Below are 24458 nucleotides of genomic sequence, written 5' to 3'. Positions count from 1 at the left end.
TGGACTCAGCTTTTCTCTCCTCTGCTCTTAAATGAGTGGAGAGAATTCTACACAAATGGGACTGCCAGAGAGGGAACGGGTATTTCAGTGGCCACCAGATCCCGAGGCTGAAGTGATCGTCCTCAAAAGGCCACTATAGGTGAGAGAGAGAGACAACCAAGGTAATTTCAAAACTGTTGTCTTCTGTATTTTATTTGCTTAGTTACTCTAGATTTCTCAGTAATAGAGAGTTGATATAGGTCAACATAGAAAGATTTTGATGCATTCTCCGTGGGAGTATCAGATTTGTATCAAATATCTGAGAAGAGCCTCATTCAATAGTTTTAAATGCTAAAAGGTGTTCTTCCTTTTTAATAGCATTAAAAGCCATGGCTTTGCTGCCAGACCCTTGCTAATTCTCACTCCTCTGAAAAGAATATGTTTGCAGTCTTTGATATTTTTAACCATGCTCATTTTTCACTTGCAACTCCCAAATCCTGTGCTCCTCGGTGTGCAGCACATGGCGAGGCTGAGACGGCCTCAGGAGTGCGTAGAGAATGTTGAAGACGTGGTGCGGGGTGGGTGGGACGTGTGGGAGACGGAGCTCCCTCTTCCCTGTGCTTTCTTGGCTGAATGTGGGCCATGTGAGGATCTAAGCTGGAGAAACAGAAGTGACAAAACGCGGGAAAACATGGTCAGCCGACTGTGTGATCACCTTCTGTAGTACTCTCCCATCCATATGCACAAAGCCAGCCAAAGTGTGGGGCAAGAAGAACACTAGCATCAACCACGTGGTCGTGATCAGTGATACCTACGCCACTTCCAACTTTGGCTCTGCTATGAGTTTGCTTGTTGGTTTTCTCATCAGTTTAATAAAATTTAAATTCCTGGCTGGGCACAGTAGCTCATGCCTGTAATCCCCAGCACTTTGGGAGGCTGAGGCAGGAGGATCACTTGACTCCAGGAGTTCAAGACCAGCCTGGGCAACATAGGGCAACCCCATGTCTGCAAAAAAAAAAAAAAAAAATTAATAAATAGCCAGGCATGGTGGCACACACATGTAGTGCCAGCTACTCGGGAGGCTGAGGTGGGAGGATCTCTTGGGGCCTGGGAGACACTGAGCTGTGATTGCACCACTGCACTCCAGCCTAGGCAACAGAACAAGACTCTGTCTCAAAAAAAAGAAAAGAAAAATTTAAATTCTTGAGCGCTTTTTTAAATGCCGAGATTACTTCCATGGAGTAGTTTGAGGTCCCTGAAGAAAAATATTTATGGCTTATGTTGCAGAGATTGTCCCACAAAGTGAGCACTTAAAGATGCAAAAGAACTCTTGCTATTGTTGATGTTAGTTCACCTCTGACAATTGAATTAATATCATGGAGGCAGGTGATCTCTCTCATTCTGTTTCTCATTTTCTCCACCTGAAAATAGACTTCAACCTATTTGACTGTGATACTGTGAAAAGAAATGGCAATATAAGAAAATGTCACAATGCATAGAGCCCTTAAAAATTGAACTCGAACACTTTCCCTGGTTACTCTTCTGCATACAAAGTGGCAACCTACAGGTAAAAGAGAAGCCGTTCCCTGGCCCTGTCCAGCCAGCTGAAACTCACCAGCAAGTCAGCTGCAGGAAGGACGCAGCTCCTAAGAGGAGCAAATGGCCCTGATGGAATAAAAAAGACAGCATCCCATTCCAATGGTCCTTCTACACTAACACCACCACCTCCCAAAAAAGAATAGATAAATTAACAGTGCTGGGTTTCATTTATCCAGATCTCCTCTCCATTGGCATAAATCACTGAGAACTAACCAGGCCACAAAGACAAAGGTGGTTGGATATTCAGAGATCTTCTCATCCCTATTTTGGGGGTGGGGAGACAAAGTTTTCAGTGCCTTAAGTTAATCCCATTTTTTGTGAAGTTAGAAACCAGACATTCTGAAATTGTTTTCACAGATTGCTTTGCAGAATTTATGCATGTATTTGTTGCACCCCCCACTTCTAAATAACTGGCAGTCAAGTGTCATGGTCAGGGGGTGGCCTTTAGAATCAGTCTGGTTTTGAATCCCAGATCTGCACTCTTAGCTTCATAGTTTGGGCGAGAATGCCACAGGCCAGGCACGATGGCTCATGCCTGTAATCCCAGCATTTGGGAAGCCAAGGCAGGCGGATCACCTGCGGTCAGGAGTCCCAGACTAGCCTGGCCAACATGGTAAAACCCTGTCTCTACTAAAGATACAAAAATTAGCCTGGCATGGTGGTGCACACCTGTAATCCCAGCTACTTGGGAGGCTGAGGCAGGAGAACTGCTTGAACCTAAGGCTGAGACAGGAGAATCACTCGAACCTGGGAGGCAGAGGTTACAGTGAGCAGAGATCGCACCACTGCACTCTAGCCTGGGTGACAGGATGAGACTCTGTCTCAGAAAAAGAAAGGCCAGGTGCAGTGGCTTACGCCTGTAATCTCAGCACTTTGGGATGCTGAGGCAGGTGGATCTCTTGAGCTCAGGAGTTCAAGACCGGCCAGACCAGCATGGTGAAACCCCATCTCTACTAAAAATACAAAAATTAGCCAGGCGTGGTGGTACACACCTGTAATCCCAGCTACTTGGGAGGCTGAGGCATGAGAATCACTTGAACCAGGAGGCAGAGGTTGCAGTGAGCCAAGATGGCGCCACTGCACTCCAGCCTGGGTGACTGAGCAAGACTCTGACTCAAAAAATAAAAAAGAATGCCTCTAATCTTCAGTTTCCTAATCTGTAAAATAGAGATTATAATAGGACACCTCCTATGGTGATTGCAAGGATTAAACAAGGTGACACATACGCATTTCCAGCACATGGTATTCAATAACTCTTAGCTGCCGAGGACACAGAGAATAGCAGAAGCAGTTAACAGTGATGCTTATATTCTTGTCAGACCCTGTGTGAGGCTTTATGTCCCGGTTTTTGATTCACGACATATGTTTGTTGCTGCGTGCTTCCACATCTGAGGAAAAAAGTCAGATTCCATATAAAATGCATTCCTGTATTGATAGAGTGCCTGCCATGCATTAGACACACATCCCTGCTCTCCAGGAGCTCATGGTCCAGCAGGAGATGATGGGACACAAGCAAATAGTTACAAAAAAATCAGATCCATGCCACCTGGGCACTGCACCAGCAGCCGGCAGGGTGGGCTCTCCAAGAGGAGGGACGCGCACGTTGGAAGCTGAACATTTAGTCTGTATGAACACGTGGTCGGTTTGGAGGCATGGCAACTCATTAATTCAACTTAGAATAGTGAACTCAGGGTATCAGGTAGGCATCTGCAATAAGTAAAGGAAAAGCCATTTATATTTGCTGTGCTGACTAAACCAAGGAAACAGGCATATCCATTTGAGAGAGATTTAAACAACAAGGGTTCAAATTTAAAAGGTTTGAATCTGGTGAGTGACCCATGTCCAATGCCTCACAAGTTAGTGAAGAAGCCAGGCGCGGTGGCTCACGCCTGTAATCCCAGCACTTTAGGAGGCTGAGGCGGGCGGATCACTTGAGGTTGGGAGTTTGTGACCAGCCTGGCCAACGTGGTGAAACCCTATCTCTACTAAAAACGCAAAAAATTAGCCAGGCATGGTGGCAGGCACCTGTAATCCCAGCTACTCAGGAGACTGAGGCTGGAGAATCGCTTGAACCCAGGAGGCGAAGGTTGCAGTGAGCTGAGATCGTGCCACTAAACTCCAGCCTGGGTAACACAGCGAGACCCTGTCTTGAAAAAAACAAAAAGTTAGTGAAGAGTTCCCTACAGCTTCCAATGGAGCTTTTACTTTTGAGGAGCAGGGGAGAGGTTGAAATCTGGCATTTCTTCCTCCTGTACCGCCTTTGCACAAACCCTGGCCAAGTTACAGGATAAAGATTGCATGTTTCTTCCTCCCAGGCAGGCCAGTCCCTCTGGATGGGTGTGACAGGGCTGCTGGCCAGCCACCTTAGGCTGTGGTTCCATGAAGACAGGTGACCAGTGTGTCGGGCTGCAGTGCATGACATCCACAGGGAACCTGGAATGCTATTAATATAAGAAAGCAAGTTGTGGTTTAACAAAGTAAGGCCCAACCTCCTATACTTGGGGTGAGGCATAAAGTTAAACCTCAGCAGATACAGTGGAATGCTCGCCCCCTTTGAAAATCTGGTTTTTGAAGAACGTGTAATGGCATGCGAAGACCAACTATGAGATAATGTTGCGCAAAAAAGGAACTTATGAGACTGCACATAAAGTATGTTATGATTTTAGACTCATAAAGTATTCTAGTTTTTAAATTCATATTTAAATATTCATATAGGAAATGAAAGTATTTGGGTGTATATACAAATATAAAAAGAAAATGCACCAAGATGTTAGCAGTAGCCATATCCCAACAGTGGAATTTCACAGCTGAATTTTATTTTTTCCTTTATTCTTAGTATTTTCAAAATTTTCTACATCTGCCCCTGTTATAATTAGGGAGATAAAGGAATCTCGTGGCTCTTTTAGTTAGCCAAAATTAGCCCTAAAGAAGCTACCTGCATTTTGGCCAGTTGATTTGTCATCTTGCCCCAGATAGACATCTTAGCAGAATTGCTAATATTTGTTTCTAAATGCTGAAGGCTATGATTGGGCACTATTTATATCTATACAATCTATGAAGACTAATTTCTGGCTGGTACTTGAGAGAACTAACTATAGGTAGAGCTAAAGAGATGTCAATGAAGTCTGTGAATATGCCCAGAATATTCTCGAAGTTATTTTTGCCTCCAGACGTGGGTGAAGCAAGTTGTAGACCAGGCTTACCCCAGGTCTTAAAAAAACAAGTACAAGCAAAATATAGCCTAAAAAGAAATGTCGCTTCTTTCTGGAGACCCCACTGAGAACCCAGATTGAAAAAAACCTTCTTGTGTCTTCAGGCCCCCTGTGGCATTATCTGCACTTGTCTAGCTTTTGTTCTTCAGGTCTGCCTGTGGGAGAGAAGACATAAGGAAGGAATTGGCTCTGGCCATCCATATTCCCCCTTTTCTTAACCTTAAGGTGCAAGTTCCCTTATCTTAGGGACCTACCAGGCAACTTCCTTTTTGTGTTTAGCCAACAAACATTTCTTGAGCACCTGACCTATTCTAAGCCCTAGAGATGCAAAGCCCAGTGAGACCAGAGCCCTCAAGGAGCTCAGTCAACTGGGGGAATCAGCCCTATAAGGAGAAAATCATAATAAATACCACGTGGTAAGTAGGGCTGTGCCCAGGGTATTGTGGGACCGCAGAGGAGGGGCACCTAACTTAGCCAGGGTTGGGAGGACAGGAAAGGAGATTCAAAGAAGGCTTCTGGAGATATGATGCCCGAGGTGAGTCTTCAAGGATAAGCAGTAACTCACCAGGCAAAGGTGGGAGATGGCAAACGCATGTATTGCCAAGAACAAATCCATTTTATAATAGATGAAATGCTTGGCCATTTGGAATAGCATTTGGGGGTGATTGCTGGAATGAAGATGTTTTCTGAGATGAAGGACAGCCCCTTGGTGGTGACTGCCTCTCTGAGCTCTAGCTGGTGGGTTATGGAGCCCTGCAGTCTGGCCTCTGGGTAACATGCCACTGTTTAGCACAGCGTCAACTGTGCGTGCATCTCTAAACTGAATCTGTAGTTGACTGGGTAAAAGATAGCCCCTTCTAATCAGAGAATCCTGAAACTCCCAGGGTGGAAAGGGACCAATAGGTCACCTGGACCACACCCACTTCTCAGTGGCAATAGGTGCTGTAGGTAGGTAGCCCATGGTGGAGCTGGCCTATGCAGGTGATCCAGGGACTCTGTTTATGGCCTCTATTCACTGATAGACACTTTTCAATCAGACATCTCAAGGTACTTTATGACACCCAAGCTTTTCTGCCCTGGACTCCCACATACAGACACAGCCCTTCCCTTGAACGTGTCTGCATCTGTGCCCTCTTCATGGTGTGGGTGAGCTTCTGCTGACCCCTGTCTGGGCCTGCAGCTCTCTGATGCTATGGAATGAATACATTTGTTCATTCCATTGCCGTCATGAAAATGTGGCCATTGTGTTTCTAATGGTAATGCAAAGCACTGCAAGGCAGGTCAAAATGGTCCACTCAGAAAGAGCAGCCTCCCAGCCTGGGCCAGGAGGGCCTTTCCTCCCTGGATGGCCTCCTCCTCAGATTCCTTACTCCTTCGTCATATTCGCCAGATGAGATGAAGCTTTATGCCTGACATACCTTGTCAGCCATTTGGGCAGCAATGCATTCAACAAAGTAAGCCCTGGAATAAATATCTAAGTGAACAAATGGACAGTGTTTCTACCATGCCTCATTCCATAAAGGATTGAAGACAGCCTACATGAATAGATATAGTAGTCTGAAAATATATATATACATACACACAAATCTGAATTAGGGAAAATACAGACTAAAAGGAAGCTCCATATCAAGGGAAAAGTTGTAGTATCAATATACAGACCACGGAGTTGTGTAAAGGTATGGGAGCTGAGCTCTCTCTAGCTCTGAGCTTTTAGCTCTGAGCTTCCTGGAGGTCAAGGCAAAAAGGGAAGTGCAGTAATTTTATGCTGCATATTTCTTTGAAAGAAAAGTATACCCCTTCCCTTCCGAAAATAATATTTTAATAAGACTTAAGTATGAAGGAACTTTCTGTCCTAGGCCCCCATGAGGGGATACTGTGTAATAATGTCTTCACCAACATTTGTACAGTGAATCTCCAAAACACAAGATGGTGTTCTAGAGGGTGCCTCAATGAAATAGGCACAGAAGACCAGCACATTCATGAGAGCAGTGAAGGTAGGATAGCCCAGTGGCATGAAACACTGGCTAATCTGAAGTCAGATCTGCACTTGAATCCTGGCTCTGCTGTATGAACTTGGCCAAGTTGTCAATTTCGCTGATCCTTAGTTTCTCACACGTAAAATGAGGATGGTCATTCCTCCTCTGTAAGGTGTTGTAAGGGGTAGACAATCCACAGAAGGCACTTAGCCTCGTCCCTAGGATGTAGTAGGCAATATCATGTGTAGTTGCTGCTGCCACTGCTTTATCACCATTATGAAAGGAAATAAAATACAGTTCAAGTTTATAGGCAGTTTGACTTTGTGCAGAGATCAAACTTTGCACAGCTACAAGAGCGGATTGACTGCATGTCTATAAGTTAATATCCACATAACAACATTTTTCACTTGGGCTTGGCAGAAGTTGGACCATTAAAGGGTCAATTCCGCACTTGGAGTAGAAGTATTAGGGTTGCAGCTTAAAGGAAGAGCTTGATACTTCAAAGTCTCACTGAGAAGATGTTAGAATTGGCATCCAGTATGAAAACTGAAGAGCCTAAACAAGATTCTTTGCCAAATGAATGGGCAGCTTCCTGGCACATAGAGGTGAGCCATGACAGCACCTGCAGAGAGGTTCCAGATTTTGCTGGAAAGTAGTTCCCAGCCCTCTCAGCCAGAGAATGAAGAGACCCTCAGAACCCCAAGGTGATGCAGAAAGAATAAGATCCATCCTGGGCAACATGTTGAAACCCTGTCTCTAAAAAACATACAAAAATCAGCCAGGTGTGATGACACATTACCTGTGGTCCCAGCTACTCCAGAGGCTGAGGTGAGAGGATCATGTGAGCCTGGGAGGTCAAGCTTTCTGTGAGCCATGACTGTGCCACTGCACTCCAGCCTGGACAACAGAGCAAGACCCTGTCTCCAAAAAAAAGCAAGAATAAGACTATTTTAAACTCAAAAGACTTTCTCTTGTTTTTAATTATCAAAATGGAAAGATTATTTTATGACTGTAAACATTATTAATCCTCATTTAAAGTTCCAAACATACAAAAATAGAGAGAAATCATCCAGTCTCAATACGCAGTGATAACTACTATTCACATTTGATCCATATTGCTATTTTCTATGCATATATACAGATCCTATCTATGTGTATATGTATACATATATTTTTACGTAGTCTTTTAACCCATTATTTATTTATTTATTTTATTTATTTATTTTTAGACAGAGTCTCACTCTGTCGCCCAGGCTGGAATGCAGTGGTGCGACCTCGGCTCACTGCAATCTCCACCTCCTGGGCTCAAGCGAGTCTCCTGCCTCAGCCTCCCGAGTAGCTGGGATTACAGATGTGCACCACACGCCCAGCTAATTTTTTGTATTTCAGTAGAGACAGCGTTTCACCATGTTGCCCGGGGTGGTCTTGAACTCCTGAGCTCAGGCAATCCACCCGCCTGCAGTTTTCATGTTAAATGGCTACCTAGTATTCTACTTAATCAGTCCTCTAATAATGAAAAATTTAAACACTTTAATGAATATTTTTGCACATGTATCAGTGAACCCTTGTGCCTAAGAGATTTTCAAACTAAGAAACAAAAATCTTAGTGATGTACCAGTTAAAATAAATTAATTACCTTGGTGGCTAGAGCTTTTTCTAGGGGACAGATTGCCCACCATCTATGATGTAGTTTTTCTCATACTAGACTGATGAATATGCTGCGTATAGCCTCGGGGACAAGGATGCGGGAGGACAGCGAGGAAGATCTCTTTGTCTCTCCATGAGCCTCCTCTGGATGTAATGAGAGTCTTGATGGACACTTTTACTCCCCCATGTCATTCAGTGATCACTTCCTGGACATTGTCTATAGGCTAGGCATGGGCCTGGCACCAGGGACACAGCCCTTAACACTTGGAAGGAGCTTGGTAAATATCTGTGGTGATGTTCAATATCCATGATTGCCTTGAAGAAACCACAGTAAATATAAGCTGACCTGCATATCTTCAGCTTGCACAAGAAAAGCAAGTTTGCATCCCTTGATTGCCTTAGGATTTATCTTTATGATACAATGGTTCCTTAAGCTCCTCTAATGTAGCAGTTCTTAATTCGCAGATCAAAATCCCAGGCCAGGCACAGTGGCTCATGCCTATAATTCTAGCACTTTGGGAGGCCCAGGCAGGAGGATCACTTGAGGCCAGGAGCTCGAGACCAGCCTGACCAACACAGTGAAACCCCATCTCTGCCATAAAAAAAAAAAAAAAAAATTAGCCAGGCGTGCACGCCTATAATCCCAGCCACTCGGGAGGCTGAGGCAGGAGAATCACTTGAACCCGGGAGGCGGAGATTGCAGTAAGCTGAGATCACACCACTGCACTCCAGCCTAGGTGAGAGAGTGAGACCCTATCTCAAAAAAAAAAAAAAAAAAAGAAGGAAGGAAGGAAGGAAAAGAAAAGAAAAGAAAAAAGAAAAATCCATGGGGAAGAAGAGAAGAGAAGGGAAGGGAAGAGGAGAATTCCTGTGCTTCCCAGGAGGTTTTTCCCCATTGGACTGGGACTCCCTGCCCTTCTTCCTAAATAGCCACTACTGAGGATGGGAGTTGCCTCGTATCTTTTACATCACCCTTGGGGAAGCCAAAGATGAAGAATTCCTGTGTTGATGGTCTCTGTGGAGTCACGAAGTACACCCCCGGCCTGGAGGCTGCCTCTCAGCCAGACTGGGCATGAGACCCAGGCAATGGGCCAGTAGGTGACCTCACCACAGCCAAGATGGGTCAGTCACTTGGAAGCTCAGTTGGCTCACATGTTTTTTAAACTTTTTAAAACAGATTACAGAATTTTTTTATTTTATCTTATGTATAGTTCTAAGGTGTAATGGTCAAGAAGGGTATAGCCTCTCAGAAAGAACAACTGGATTCAAATCCCAGTTTGGCTGGGTGCTGACTTCATGAGCAAGTTATTTAACCTTTCTGAGCGTAATTATCTCATGTGCAAAATGGAAGTAATAGACTACGGCATACAGATACGGTTAGGATTGAATTAAAGAGCCCATGTTGAAGCACTTAGCATGGTGCATGGCCACACAGTAAATAATAAATGCTAGCCGGTATTGCCATTTGGTTAAATAATATTATAAGCCATTATCAGAACAATCCAGTTAGGGGGTACTGCGTATGGTATTATCCCCATTTTAAGATGAGAAAACCAAGGCTCAGAGTATGCTGTTTTCAGTAGTCAACCCTCACACCTGCACCCCGCATGCACACACACACACACACACGTGCACACATGCACACACATGCAGCTCTCTTTCACTGGTGGTCTCTGTAAGGTAGACAATACTCCAGACCAATCGCCGTAATAAATGTGTCTCAAAAGACTTATGCTAGAAAGACCAAAGCAAGTATCTTCCAATGAGCTTATATGAGACAGGAAGAGCCAAGGTCAGAGACAGGCCAGGTTACAGCATTCGAGAGACGTGAGGTAATAAAGGTAAAACTAAATGAGTTTGAATTTATGCCCAAGGGAGGTAGTAACTGGAGATGAGAGCGTGATTTTGCTGACTTCACTGCAGCACTGTGGTTTGAGCCAGCAGATGGGATGGGACACCTTAGTGCTCACTGTGATCAGTGAGCTTCCCCACAGCCAGGGCAGCCAGGGGACGGGGTGGCTCCAGGATTGGCCTCCTGGCTAGGCAGCATTCATCACAGCTCCTGGGCTCATGGGTCATCTTCCTGTTGTCTGAATGAGGGTCCAACCAGCCTTCTGCAGCATCGCATGGTGTTCCAGTTATCTCTTGCTGTGTAATAAACCACCCCAAAATATAAAACAACATCCATTTATTATGTTCACAATGCTGTAAGTCAGGGATCTGGGCTGGGCGTGGCAGTGCTGCTCAACAACATCTGGGGCCTCAGCCAGGGTGCCTGCAATGGCTGGAGATGCTGGGGCAGCCCGACTGGAGCCATCTGTCTGGGCCTCGAGTCTTCTCCATGTGATGTCTGCTGGAGCTCCAATGTCTTTGAGACCCCTTCACTCCCAAATCTTGAGCCTGGGCTGGCCTGGCTGAAACCGTTGTTCCTGTCCAGGCAGCCTCTCCACGTGGCTAGCTCAGGCATTCTCATCGCACGATGATCTCAGGATAGCAAGAACTTTTTTTTTTCCTATTTTTTTTAAGATTGAGTCTCAGCTGGGTGCGGTGGCTCATGCCTGTAATCCCAGCACTTTGGGAGGCCGAGGTGGGTGGATCACCTGAGGACAGGAGTTCAAGACCAGCCTGGCCAACATGGTGAAATCTTGTCTTTACTAAAAATACAAAAAAGTAGCCAGGCATGGTGGTGGGCGCGTGTAATCCCAGCCACTCGGGAGGCTGAGGCAGGAGAATCCCTTGAAGCCAGGAGGCAGAGGTTGCAGTGAGCCAAGATCGCGCCATTGTACTCCAGCCTGAGCAACAAGGTCAAGACTCCATCTCAAAAAAAAAAAAAAAAAGATGGAGTCTCGCTCTGTCACCCAGGCTGGAGTGCAGTCACACAACCTCGGTTCACTGCAACCTCTGCCTCCCAGGTTCAAGCAATTCTCCTGCCTCAGCCTCCCAAGTAGCTGGGATTACAGGTGCCTGCCACAAAGCCTAGCTAATTTTCTTTTTTTTTTTTTTGTATTTTTAGTAGAGATGGGGTTTCACTAATGGCCAGACTGGTCTTGAACTCCTGACCTCAAGTGATCCACCCACCTCAGCCTCTATATTAGTCTGTTCTAATACTGCTAATAAAGACATACCCGAGACTGGGTAATTTATAAAGGAAAGAGGTTTAATGGACTCACAGTTCCACATGGCTGGGGAGGCCTATAGCAGAAGACAAAGAAGAAGCAAAGGCACATCTTATGTGGCAGTAGGCAAGAGAGCATGTACAGGGGAACTCCCATTTATAAAACTATCAGATCTTGTGAGACTTATTCACTATCACAAGAACAGCATGGGAAAGACCCACCCCCGTGATTCAATTACCTCCCACCAGGTCCCTCTCACAACACGTGGGAATTATGGGAGCTAGAATTCAAGATGAGATTTGGGTGGGGACACAGCTAAACAATATCAGCCTCCCAAAGTGTTGGAATTACAGGCGTGAGTCACCGCATCCAGCCAGGATGGTGAGACTTTTTACATGTCTAATTCCCCCAGAGTAACGTTCATAGAGGCCCAGGAAGAAACTGCAAGACTCCTCATGATTCAACCTCACAAATTCAGCATGTTGCTTCTGCTATATCCTATGGGTCAAGCAAGTCAGTAAAACCAGTCCAGATTCAAAGAGCAGATTCGACTTCTCGACAGGGGAACACCATGGTGTGCACGGGAGGGGAGAGTTGATGGCAGTCATCTTAGAGACAAGCTGGGTAGACACACGGGTTGGGCCAAGAGCAGGGGATTTTGAGCACAGATATTGGCTCATGTCAAGTTCTGTAACTTTCTGTCTCTGTGATGTCTGGAAAGTTATTTCACCCCTCTGAGCCTCCACTGCCTCATCTGTAAAATGAGGATAATATGCTACTGCATGTGATTTGGTAAGACTTAAATGAAACAAAGATAATGCTTGGCACATCTCTCACACCTATTAAGTTCTCCCTTAATGGTAGCTAGACTGAGTATTAACTAGAAATGTTACGATTACTCCAGTTCGTCCTGTGGATATTCATTCATTCATTCAGCAAGCAAGCAAGCATTTCTTCAGCACCTGCAATGTGCCAGACCCAGTACCAGGCGTTGGCCTCCCCACAGTTGCAGGGATAATATGTTGAAGGCAGAGACAGTTGGGCTTTCAGATTTTCTGGGTGTCACCATGGGCTCTTCAGAGCCAGCCAGCATCATTGAGGTTTGCAAGATGGGCTTCTCACCTAAGCCTTCTGATGTTACAATATAATTTTCAACCTCATCCCGGTAGAGTCTCCTCGTACATGATAGCAACTCTCCTCCCGTTTCAGATGGTAGGGATGTTAATAGGAGAGGCAGGAGAATTGAACCTACAAAAAAATGGGGGTTCTTTCCCCATTCACACATGTGTCCTGAGGTCCCATGGGATGAGCATCTGTTTCCCCGAAAGGGCCCTGGTGTGTCGGGATGGGCAACACAGCACTTGGAAGGTGTGTCTCGGTGCCCATGGGCCCTCCTGGCATCCAGCATCAGTACCACAAACAGGAAGGCTGCAGACAAGAGAGGAAAGGTAACAGTGTCCAATCCTGTACTATACATAATCACAAAAGAAACTCGACAAAGCATTCTAAAATAAAACCAAAACAAGATGTCAAGGAAAATGTAAGCGGAACCAGGAGAAGCCATTAGGCAGGAAAACTTAATCCAACAGTCTGGTCTGTGTGTCTTATTTGAGCAGTTTCCTAATACCAGGAACTAATTAAAAATGAAAGGGCAGGACTTCTAACACATTCTCTCCCAAAACCTTTAGGCTTCCCATAATCATGTGAAAAACCTCACTTGCTCAAATGAAGGTCTTTTTACTTTCCTTTGAAGATACTGGAGCTTTAAGTAGATCTCACTTTCAGTAACTTGTTTTTAGGTTAATGGTAAAGGAATTCACACTCATTAAGTTCCACTGTTACAGCAGATAAAGACCACATGTTACAGAATCACTGAATCTCACACCTTCATCTTAGTCTAGTTTCCCACCCAGAACAGGAATATCTGGTACATGTCCCCAACAGATGGGAATCAGCCATCTTCCACAGTAGCATGAACAAGACCAAGAGCCTGTGTCTTCATTGTGAGACTACAGAAGTCGGAAACCCCGCCTGCCTTTCAGAGGGGACCCACGCAAACACTAAGAGGCAAAGCTGACAGTGACGTGAGTGCCAAGTGTAGGCAGTGGAAAGAGCTCAGCCCTCTTTGTGCAGTGATGGTCAGAGCTGTCTCCCAGACCTCCTCCACTATCATTTGCTGGTGCGTTACTAATTTACTAGGCTGACTCATCTCTGGAGGCAAACATGGGCTCAGTGTTCATTGCAAGGAAGTGCTCAGCTTGCTGTGCAAGGTGCAGTATCTCCAGCAGGCAGATATCTGTCTTGTAGGGTCAATATTTCCTAACAACTCACTTAAAGGAGACAGACACATCCTCTCTCAAACCAACTCTCAAGCTCAGAGGCATTTTCCCCACTTGGTTCTGAGACCATCACAATTGATCTGGCATGGATCTGGAATCTGGTTGGTCTAGAACCCTTGGGCCTCTTTCCCATGGCCTCAGAAGGCACCATCCTGCATCTTCCTCTCCATCATCATCAAATGCGAACAATCGCAAACACATCTCCCCAGCAGCAGTGTGGGAATCGGGCTCCCAGAGCGCTTGATGAGGGTGGAGATGGGCAGGAACAGAGAGGGCCAGCTTAGTTGCAATATCAGCATCAGCAGAATGACATTTCTGTGATTTTTGAGAAACCATGAGTGGACATTCTAGGGACATTCATCAGAATGAAAACTCGGATGGTCAGGCACGGTGGCTTACACCTATAATCCCAGCACTTTGGAGGCCGAGGTGGGTGGATCACCTGACGTGGGGAGTTCAAGATCAGCCTGACCAACATGGAGAAACCCCATCTCTACTAAAAATACAAAATTAGCTGGGCATGGTGGTGCATGCCTGTAATCTCAGCTACTTGGGAGGCTGAGGCAGGAGAATTACTTGAACCCAAGAGGTGGAGGTGGCGGTGAGCCGAGATCGTGCCATTGCACTCCAGCCTGGGCAAAAAGAGCGAAACTCTGTCTCAAAAAAAAAGAAAGAAAACTTGGGGCAGACCATGCCTGCTCTCAGCTGCTACAGTGACCTTCAGAACGCTCTCTGTGACTAGTATGCATCTGCTTCTCTGATGCTCTGTGACCTCAGGGTGTGGTGGCCACCCTGCCTCTTTTGGGTCAGACAATGTGATGGTTTCTCAGTGAGAGAAGACCAGGGGGAGCTGTGCTTGGAAGAAAAGGCAGAAATCAAAGATACACATTTGGAGAAAAGAAGAAAGCTAGAAATCATCTTGAGAAAAGGACTGATTGAAGGTCGGAAGAAAAGAACTTTTCTCCCAGGCGCTGCTTGGCGTGGCATCTAGCCTGACAGAATCACCTGTCTCTTGCTGATTTCATGATAAAATATAGAGTGGACCCACAGGGAGAGCAAAAGCCTCAAGAAATAGCTGGGGAATTGGCTCTGTTGGAGCACTGTTTGCGTGCTCACTGCTGCGACTGTGAGCCGCCACACCAGCATGACTAATGCCTCTCCTCTAGGCCTAAATTAGATTTTGATTGTGTTTCGTAGATGTTCACTGAATCACAGATGTTTGAGGTAAAAAGACCCAAACTTCCCAGGAACACCTCCTGTGGAGTGTGTGGGATCATCCTCACAGGCAAGGCTGAAGTGCTCCCAGGACTCAGCAGAAATACCAGTAGTAACCCCTTCCCTTCCAAGGCCTTGGGGGCAAACCAACTGCCCACAGGGAGAGCTTTGAATGGTGTGGGCTCCTGGGGCCACTGGGCTGTGGGGCCTGCTCCTCCTGGGGCTAACTGGGGATCTTGTAAGCAAGTGTGCCCTATCAGTGTGTAAACCAAAAATATCTGAGACAAGTCTCAGTCAATTTATTTTGCCAAGGTTAAAGATGCACCCGTGGACCAGGCGTGGTGGCTCACTCCTGCAATCCCAGCACTTTGGGAGGCTGAGGCGGGTGGATCATGAGGTCAGGAATATGAGACCAGCCTGGCCAACATAGTGAAACCCCGTCTCTACTAAAAATACAAAAATCAGCTGGGCGTGGTGGCATGTGCCTGTAGTCCCAGCTACTCGGGAGGCTGAGGCAAGAGAATCGCTTGAACCCAGGAGGTGGAGGTTGCAGTGAGCCAAGATTGTGCCACTGCACTCCAGCCTGGGTGACAAGAGTGAGACTCCATCTAAAAAAAGGAAAGAAAAAAAATGCACCCGTGACACAGCCTTGGGAGGTCCTGAGACCATATGCCCAAGGTGGTCAGGGCACAGCTTGGCTTTATACATTTTAGGGAGGCATGAGACGTCAATCAGTATGTGTAAGAAGTACGTTGGTTTGGTCTGGAAAGGCAGGACAACTAGAAATGGGAAGGGGGCTTCCAGGCCATAGGTAGATAAGAGACAAACAGTTGAATTATTTTGAGTTTCTGAAGATCAGCCTTTCACTGAATACACAATTTACAGGAATAGTCACTTATGCCTTAGTCTGGCTTAGGGAAACAACAGGACAGAGGAAGCAATCTGATATGCATTTATCTCACATGAGCAGAGGCATGACTTTGAGCTCTGTCTTTTGTCCACAGGAAATTTCCTTGTGGGCAAATTGTGAGGGAGGTATGTAGCTTTTTTATCTTTGTAGCTATCTTATTTAGGAATAGAATGCAAGGCAGGTTTGCCCAACACATTTCCCAGCTGACTTTTTCGTTTGTCTTAGTGATTTGAGGTCCCAAGATTTTTCTTTTCACAAATGACCAAAGCCTGGTGTAAACCCTAAGTTGGACCCGGAGTGTCCTGTTCTTTGTAGATTTCCACTGAATTGCTGCTGCCTCTGGTGAAGTAGTTCAAGTTCCTCCCTAGTTCACCTCCCTCAGTGTTCCTCAGCCATTCGACCCATTCTAATTTGCAGTGTGCCAGTAGCAAATGCTTTCTCATTTTTCTTGCAGAATTTAGCCTATGAAATCATCCTAACCCTGGGACAGGCATTCGAAGTCGCTTACCAGCTAGCACTACAAGCAAGAAAAGGGGGACACTCCTCCACACTTCCAGAAAGCTTTGAAAACAAACCCTCCAAACCCATCCCCAAGCCCCGCGTTAGCATTCGCAAGTCCGTGGTAAGTAGAAAAGATACAGATGTTCTAAAAAACCTTGAACAGGAGGAAAAGGGGCTGCTAACCAGGCCCTTGTGTGGTGTGGGTGCCATTAGAACCCAGGGCCTCTTCTTCATCCTTTCCCTTGGCCTCCTCCTGGCATGTGTCCATCATCACCTCTGCCTGGTTCCCACCAAGTCTTGGGCACCATCTCCCTCAACCTGGAGCCTCCAGAGAAATCCACTTTGTCAGTCACCTGCAGCAACCCTATGAAGGGTCTCAGCAGCAGGTACTGCTGTTCTTGGTGAATCTTACCTAAAGATTCAGGAAAGCTTGGGAGCAGTGTTCCCTGGGGCTTCAGCTGCCATCCCATCAGAGGGCAAAGCCTCCTACAAGCCCCTGGCCTCCAGAGAGGTTTGCAGAGGTACACAGTGATGATGTCCTCGGTCCCCAGCTAGAGGAAGCTGGATGCACAGGCTGCCCTGCTATATGCAAGGCCAGCGCCATGGCCTGCGTGCTTTGTCTCCCGCAGCTGAGGCTTCCTGCGGCATGGTGCCTGTTCAGAAGGTGCAGCCCCTCCTTCTCAGCATCTGCCTTCCTCCAGGAATTTCTTCCCCTTCCCTCCCACAGGCTCTGAAGACATCCTGTCCCAACAGGCTTGCATGACTTCAAAGCGGCCTCCTCTGGTAGTAGCAATATCCAAAAGCTGGAAGTTTCCCAACCAGCCTCCCATCTGGTTTCTGCCCCAGCTGCCGTATTGCATCCTAGAAACCCTGGGACTCCCCCAGAATGCATTGCTCTCACGCCCCCGAATCCTTCCATCTGGAACTGTCTCTCCTCCTCCTCACCAGCCCCCACCTCCACTGTCATGGGGAACAGCAGCAGGCATTTTTAACATTTGCAGGGAGGCACCTCCCTTTGTGACCATGCAGTTCTTGTTTTCAGTCGTCTTTTGGGGGCCTACCCCTGTCACCCTTCTTGGCACCATCAACATCCACAGGGATGACCGCTCCAGCATCTGGTCTCACAGTTCCCTGACAGTTTACTTTCGGGATCTTTCCCTCCAGCCCCAGCCATTCGCTCCCGTGTCCATCACTCATTACCAATCATCCCCAGGAGCTGCATCTCCTCTGAAGTCTTTCTTCCAATGCCACGCTCTGAGCCCCTGGTCCTCCCATTCAGCACTGACCCAACCCAACACACTGGCTCCCAGTTCTGTATCTCCAGCCCTGGGCACCCCCCAATTCCAGACTCACGTGGCCAGCTTCTTTCACATTTCCACCTTGATGCTTCACAGACATCTGAAACTTAGCATGTCCAGGACACAATTCCTGATTTTCCCCTCAAAGCTCTTCTCTCACCAACTTCCCCACCCCACAGCCACTCACCATGCAACTCAAGCCCAAAGTCTACAAGTCAGCCTGGATTCCTGTCTTCCCCTTACCTCTGTATCCAGCCCATGAGCAAATCCCATCCACCCTACCCCTAAAATATATCTCAATCCCGTTCACTCTTCCCCACTTCCTCCATCTCTCTTCCAGTCGGGGCCACTACCACCTCGCCCCAGGCCTATGCAGTATAGCTCCTTCAGACTCCCCTCCCCACACAGCAGAGATCAGTCATGGCACCCTCTGCCCCAAGTACCCAGAACGCAGTTTCCCACCACAGTCCTCTGTGATGCTCAGGTCTTCCCATTCCTTGACTATGTAATGCTCACTCCTACCTGAGGCCTTTATGCCACCTGCTCCCCACACCTGGAATATCCTCCCCCGGTTTCTGCATGGCTGACTTCATCTTGTCATTCAGGTCTCGGCTACTTGAAGAGGCGGATGTCCTAACCACCCAATCTGACATAGATACCCAGTCACCTCCAAGCATGTCATCTGCTTTTAATTCTGTGTAGCATATATTAATTGAGGGTTTTTTACTGATGGCTTATTGTCTATCTTCCTCCACAAAAATCTAAGTTTTGGGCCGGGCACGGTGGCTCACGCCTGTAATCCCAGCACTTTGGGAGGCCGAAGCGGGCAGATCACGAGGTCAGGAGATCGAGATTCTCCTGGCTAACACGGTGAAACCCCGTCTCTACTAAAAATACAAAAAAAAAAAAAAAATTAGCTAGGCGTGGTGGTGGGTGCCTGTAGTCCCAGCTACTCGGGAGGCTGAGGCAGGAGAATGGCGTGCACCCGGGAGGCGGAGGTTGCAGCGAGCAGAGATCGAGCCACTGCACTCCAGCCTGGGCGACAGAGCAAGACTCCGTCTCAAAAAAAAATGTAAGTTTCATGCACACAGGGACCCCACCTCCCACCTGTGTTGTCACCACCAGGACCAGGCCCATAGCAGGTGTTCAGTGAATATCTGTGGATGACAAAATGAGGGCCTGTGGATGGATTTCACAAGCATATCTTTGAGATTGATTAGGCTGCTAAGTGTCCAGGAATTTGCAGCATGTTTTAGAGATTATCTCTTAGACTATTGTATTCATTCTCATGTGGGCTGAATAAATCTGTTCACAGCAGGTGCCTCTATCTGACCTTACCCTGGTCCCCACAGGCTTCTTCCAGAAGAGCACAAAGGGTTGGGTGGCATAAGAGCTCATAGAATATTCATCCAGATGCCTTCAAGGGAAATAGGAAAATATACAGTGAATAATACTAATGTTATTTATGTGCTTCAAGATCAGTTCCCCTCGACAGGCATTAGTATTCTAGTTCCTTCAGCCCCGGGCACTTCTTGGTAAGAAATATTCAGTGATCCCTAAGAACACGTGAGGTCCTCCCCACAGCTTTATGGAGATACAGTCAAGGCACGGTAGAAGGCAGCTGCAAAGCTCATGGTGCCAGAGAAATGTGAGAGGCCTTCCCACAACCCCAGGCTCTGAGAAGAGCAGGCAGCTAGGACAGGGCAGGCAGACCTGGAAACACCAAAGGAAGAGGCAGCCATGGTGTAGATCCACCTTAGGGCCGTTCCTGAGAGCGGACAGCCCGGCCCCGCCCCAGGAGTGTCCTGTTGTATTGGTATGCACAGGGACGAAACCATTTTAGGATTTGTCTCAAGGCTTAGCCTGACTGGGTCCCTGCTCACTTCCTCACCCTTAGTTGTCTGCCTTCCTGTTCCCCACCCTGCAAACTGACCCCAACCCCTCAACGACCATTTTCCCTTACCTCTGGGACTGTTTTTTATTGCTATGTGATGTTTTGACACATGTATACAATATGTAATGATCATATCAGTAATTGAGATATCCATCTCCTCAAATATTTTTCTTTTGTATTGAGAAATTACAATTCTTCTAGTTATTTTGAAATGTACAATAAATTGTTGTTAACTATAGTCACCCTACTGTGCTATCAAATACTAGAACTTACTCCTTCTATTTAACCATATTTTTGTACCTATTAACCAATCTCTCTTCATCCCTACTCTCCCTTCTTCACTTTCCAGCCTCTGGTAACCACCATTCTACTCAATCTCCATGAGATCCACTTTTTATAGCCTCCACATATGAGAACATACAATATTTGTCTTTCTGTGTCTGGCTTATTTCACTCAACATAATGACCTTCAGTTCATTCATGTTGCTGCAAATGACAGGATCTCATTCTTTTTATGGCTGAATAGTATTCCATTGTGTATATATACCACATTTTCTTTACCCATTCGTCCATTGATGGACACTTAGTTTGATTCCATGTCTTGGCTGCTGTGAATAATTCTGCAATAAACATGGGAGTGCAGATATCTCTTTGATATACTGATTTCTTTTCTTTTGTATATATATGCAGTAGTGGGATTGCTGGAACATATGGTAGCTCTATTTTTAGTTTTTTGAGGACCCTCCATGCTATTCTCCATAGTGCCTTTCCTAATTTAGATTCCTACCAACAGTGTAGAAGTGTTTCCCTTTCTCTGTAGCCTCACCAGCATCCATTAGTTTTTGTCTTTTTGATAGTAGCCATTCAATAGTAGTGGGGGTGAGATCGTATCACATTGTGATTGTCATTTGCATGTCCCTGATGATTAGTGATGTTGAGCATTTTTACCTATACCTGTTGGCCGTTTGTATGTCGTCTTTTTAGAAATGCCTGTTCAGTTCTATTGCCTGTTACTTAATCAGATTGAGTTGGTTTTGTTTTTGTTTTTTGCTATTGAGTTATTTGAGTCCCTTATTTATTCTGGTTATTAATCCGTTGTCAGATGGATACTTTGCAAATATTTTCTCCCATTCTGTAGGTTGTCTTTTCGCTTTGTTGATTGTTTCCTTCGCTATGCAGAAGCTTTTTCACTTGATGTAATTCCATTTGTCTCTTCCTGCTTTCGTTGCCTGTGCTTTTGAGATTTTACCCAAAAAATCTTTATCCAGACCAATGTCCTGTGGTGTTTCCCCAATGTTTTCTTCCAGTTCTTTCATCGTCTCAGGTCTTCCCTCTAAGTCTTTAATCCGTTTTGAGTTGATTTCTGTATATAGTGGAAGATGAGGCTGTGTTTCATTCTGTGTATAGATTATTCTGGGACTTCTGCATGTGCTGTTTCATCTACTTCAAATGCCCCCTCCTCCTGTCTTCAGGCAAATACTTGCTGGTCCTTCGGCTGTCCATTTAAATATTACCTCATTCTTTTGATACCATTTATTCAACAAGTATTTATTGTGTGCCTATTATTTACGGGGTTGCCAGGAGCTTTTCTGCGTTTTGGAGAAAATGGCAGTGATTAAAACAGACAAAATCCTGCCTCCATGAGCATACGTGGCAGTGGAGGATGAACAAATAAATGTGTGATGACGCATAGCGGCAATAAGTATTGTCAAGAATAAGGCAGAAGAGGAGAGCAGAAAAGTTGGGGTGCTTTTTGTAGGAGTAAACAGGAAAGGCTTCTAGGAATACAGGTGCCAGTGGAAGTGGCATTTGAGCAGAGACCTGAATGGCATTAGAGCATGAGGCATGCAGGTGTCTGGAGAAGGGAACTCGGGCAGAGCAGATGATGAGCGCAGAGGCCCTGGGCGTGGGCTTGGTGGGCAGGAAGAGCAAGGAAGCTATGTGGCTGCAGCAGAAAAATCAGGTGGGCAGGGGTACTGGAGGTCACGGTGAGGAGTTCGGGTTTTGTTCTGACTGACTGTAATGGAAACCACTGGAGAGTGAGAGCCGGGGAGTGGCATGCCTGATTCACCTCCTCCAGGAAGCCCCCCTGGCTCCCAAGGTGTGTGTGCCCACATGGTGCCCTCTCTTCCCCTCGTATCTCACCTCTCAGCACTGAAATCCGCCTCTGTCTGCTCCCCGTCTGTGTGCTCACAAGGGCAAGGGCTGTGCCTTATTCACCGTCACCCTCAGGGTGCCCTGCAGAGAGTCGGTATGCGGTAAATGTGTGTCCAAAGAGCGAGCCCGCGAGCCGCCTAGACCAGCATCGCCGCCCCGCGCCTGGGGCGAGGGGCCTCGCGTGGGTTCGCCAGCGGCGTCCGCGTGCATGCGCGCACCCGCGCGGCGACCGTATAACAGGCATCAGCCTTTCTGTTTTAAAGCAGATCGACCCATCTGAGCAAAAGACTCTGGCCAATCTACCGTGGATTGTGGAGCCGGGCCAAGAAGCCAAGAGGGGCATTAATACCAAGTATGAAACCACGATTTTCTGATACTCGCCGTCCTCCTGTCCTCGCGGTGCCTTGCTCGCCAAGCGGTCCCGGAGCAGGCTTTCCTTCGCGCCTCCGCGTCCACCCAGCCCAGGGGGAAGACTGCTCTGAGCGTGCGGCCTTGTTACGGGCGAAAGGCCACTGGCCATTCCTGGGGAAGTTCTTTCTGCACCAGTGATGGAAAACGCAAGACTTTCCAGTCGCAACCCCTGAGAGGCGTGAGTTGAGATGGGTTTTCCCTGATGCTCCCGACTCCCCTCCCCACCACCTCCCAAGGTATTTCTGATGACTCCGCCCCAGTACTTATTTGCTTTGCTTCGTTTGGGGATAATAATACCTTTTCTTTAAAAAAAAAAAAAAAAAAAAAAAAAAAAAAAAAAAAAAAGTAAAGGGGATCTCTAATACTGCCTAAAAGTATGCTTTCACTGTCAGCAGTTTTAAAGGTGAAATCAGAGCAGCACTACCCCTCCCACCTCCAAAGCATCTGTAAAATCATTCTATCACTGAGTATCGTTTAATGCAAAAGGACAAAAACAACTCCCGTGATATGATTGCCAGGAGATTCTGTTTCCCCATTTCTATATTTGTGGATTTTATATGTAATCACCTATGTCAGAGAAAGAAAACCTTTCAACCAAATGATTGGTTCAAAAGGAAAGAATGATTCAAAACAGGAATTTATTATGCACAGCAAAATGTGTCTTGTATTAAATATTTTTATTAAAAGAATGTTTCATTAATGCATTGATAAGAAAACTAGGTTAGTTGTGAGGGATGTTTCTGGTTTCATTTCAAATAATTAAATTTCTACTGCTACTACCAAGAGGACTGGCTCAGTGGTGGCAAAATACTGGTGATGCTCCCTAGAGCAGGAGGCCCGGAAGTGCTGACGCAGCCATCAGCCTGCCAAGATTGTTTTTTAATCTTCACAGTGTTTTAAAGAACATGTTAAAAAAAAAAAAAATCTAGCGCTCCTGCTGTCAAGATTTCTGTCATGGAAACCTTGTTTGAGAAAGGTGTTAATAAAATTCTATTGCAAAAATTTCTTTTTCTAGAAAAAATAAATACAAAAAAAAAAAGAAATTCCAAAGTAATAAAACTTTTCTTGAGACAAACAAAACAAAAGTTTGCTTACTATTTGATTAAATAAAATTTACTTACATTTCTTTAAGGTATTTTAATTTTTTAATGTCTCTGTGGAGTATTTGTATGATACCATAATGTATATTTATGTAGAATCAAATTATATAAACAGTACCAATATCATTATAGAAAAAAATAACATTTTAATGTATATTGTTCTAACAATCATATTGTGAATCATTTTGAAGTTCATTATAGCGATATTGATAAATTGTGGAATTGTCTTAATGTTTTTTTTATTAACTGATATTATTTTAAACCTAACTGAGATGATCAGTTACATTCATCAGTTGGTGAGTTTTGAAGACTAACTACATTTTATTTCAAACTAACAAATGTATACGGTTTTAGTTCAGTGTTGAAGAATTTTAATACAATATTAAATTACTTGAACTGAACAGTTCCTTGTATATATTTTGCCTATTCACTGTTGATATGTATGTAGCAAAATGAGAGTTAAATAACACTAAAATATGGTACCAGGAGGCAATTGTATAGGAGCAAAGTTAATAGGCGCTTTGCTGAAACAGAAGCATATGTGTAAATAAGCTTGGGCTTCCAGTTATAAATTTTGTAATTTTTGTCATTATTTATATCCTATAAAAAAAGCACACAAAAATAAAACAGAAGTTGTACAGCAGTGGTGCTTGGCATCGTTCTGTGAGCACCTTCCCCACTCCCATTTAGGAGCAGAACCAAAGGCCCAGCCTTCTCAGCATCTACAGCTAAAGGGACTTTTTTAATTGGCAAAATTGTTGAGAAAAGTTGCACAGTTCCAAGTTCAACCAGTCTGAGAAAGATACACAGGCCTCTGAAACTTTAATTTTAACCTAAAGCCCCCACTGCCTTCTTTTAAATATTAAAGCAGACTGTAAGGAGGAACTGTCAAAACAGGCATCTCTAAAAGAGAAAGGACCACCAAACTGGATCACTTTTGTAGCACAGCCTCGATGGTATGTTTGGAAAAACATTATCTACATGGTCATCAGTCCTTTCATTTTTTTCTACACACACAGCAGCCCCATAGACCAGAGCAGGGAAGGGAAAAGGAAGGGCTAGGCCTGCAGGGGGCAGATGAGAGGCGGCCCATGCATTGACGAA

General features: G+C 45.6%; 1 protein-coding gene across 16 annotated transcripts in view; it reads left to right on the top strand.

Annotated features, from left to right (window-relative positions):
• ANKS1B (ankyrin repeat and sterile alpha motif domain containing 1B) overlaps positions 1-24458 on the top strand; it is a 1254535-nt gene that overhangs the window by 1220604 nt on the left and 9473 nt on the right. For 6 of the 16 annotated variants that reach the window (XM_019038843.4, XM_019038837.4, XM_055358873.2 and 3 more), the window contains 2 exons: positions 16448-16615; positions 22107-23997. In XM_019038843.4, the coding sequence (XP_018894388.1) occupies positions 16448-16615; positions 22107-22217 (279 nt within the window). In that variant the 3' untranslated portion in view covers positions 22218-23997. Of the gene's footprint in view, positions 1-16447; positions 16616-22090; positions 23998-24458 lie in introns of those variants that run through there. The other 10 variants (XM_019038845.4, XM_019038841.4, XM_063694231.1 and 7 more) reach the window with 3 other exon arrangements.

This window comes from Gorilla gorilla, chromosome 10, assembly GCF_029281585.2.
Source record: "Gorilla gorilla gorilla isolate KB3781 chromosome 10, NHGRI_mGorGor1-v2.1_pri, whole genome shotgun sequence".
NCBI lineage: Eukaryota > Metazoa > Chordata > Mammalia > Primates > Hominidae > Gorilla > Gorilla gorilla.
This window is presented reverse-complemented; position numbering and strand designations above follow the sequence as displayed.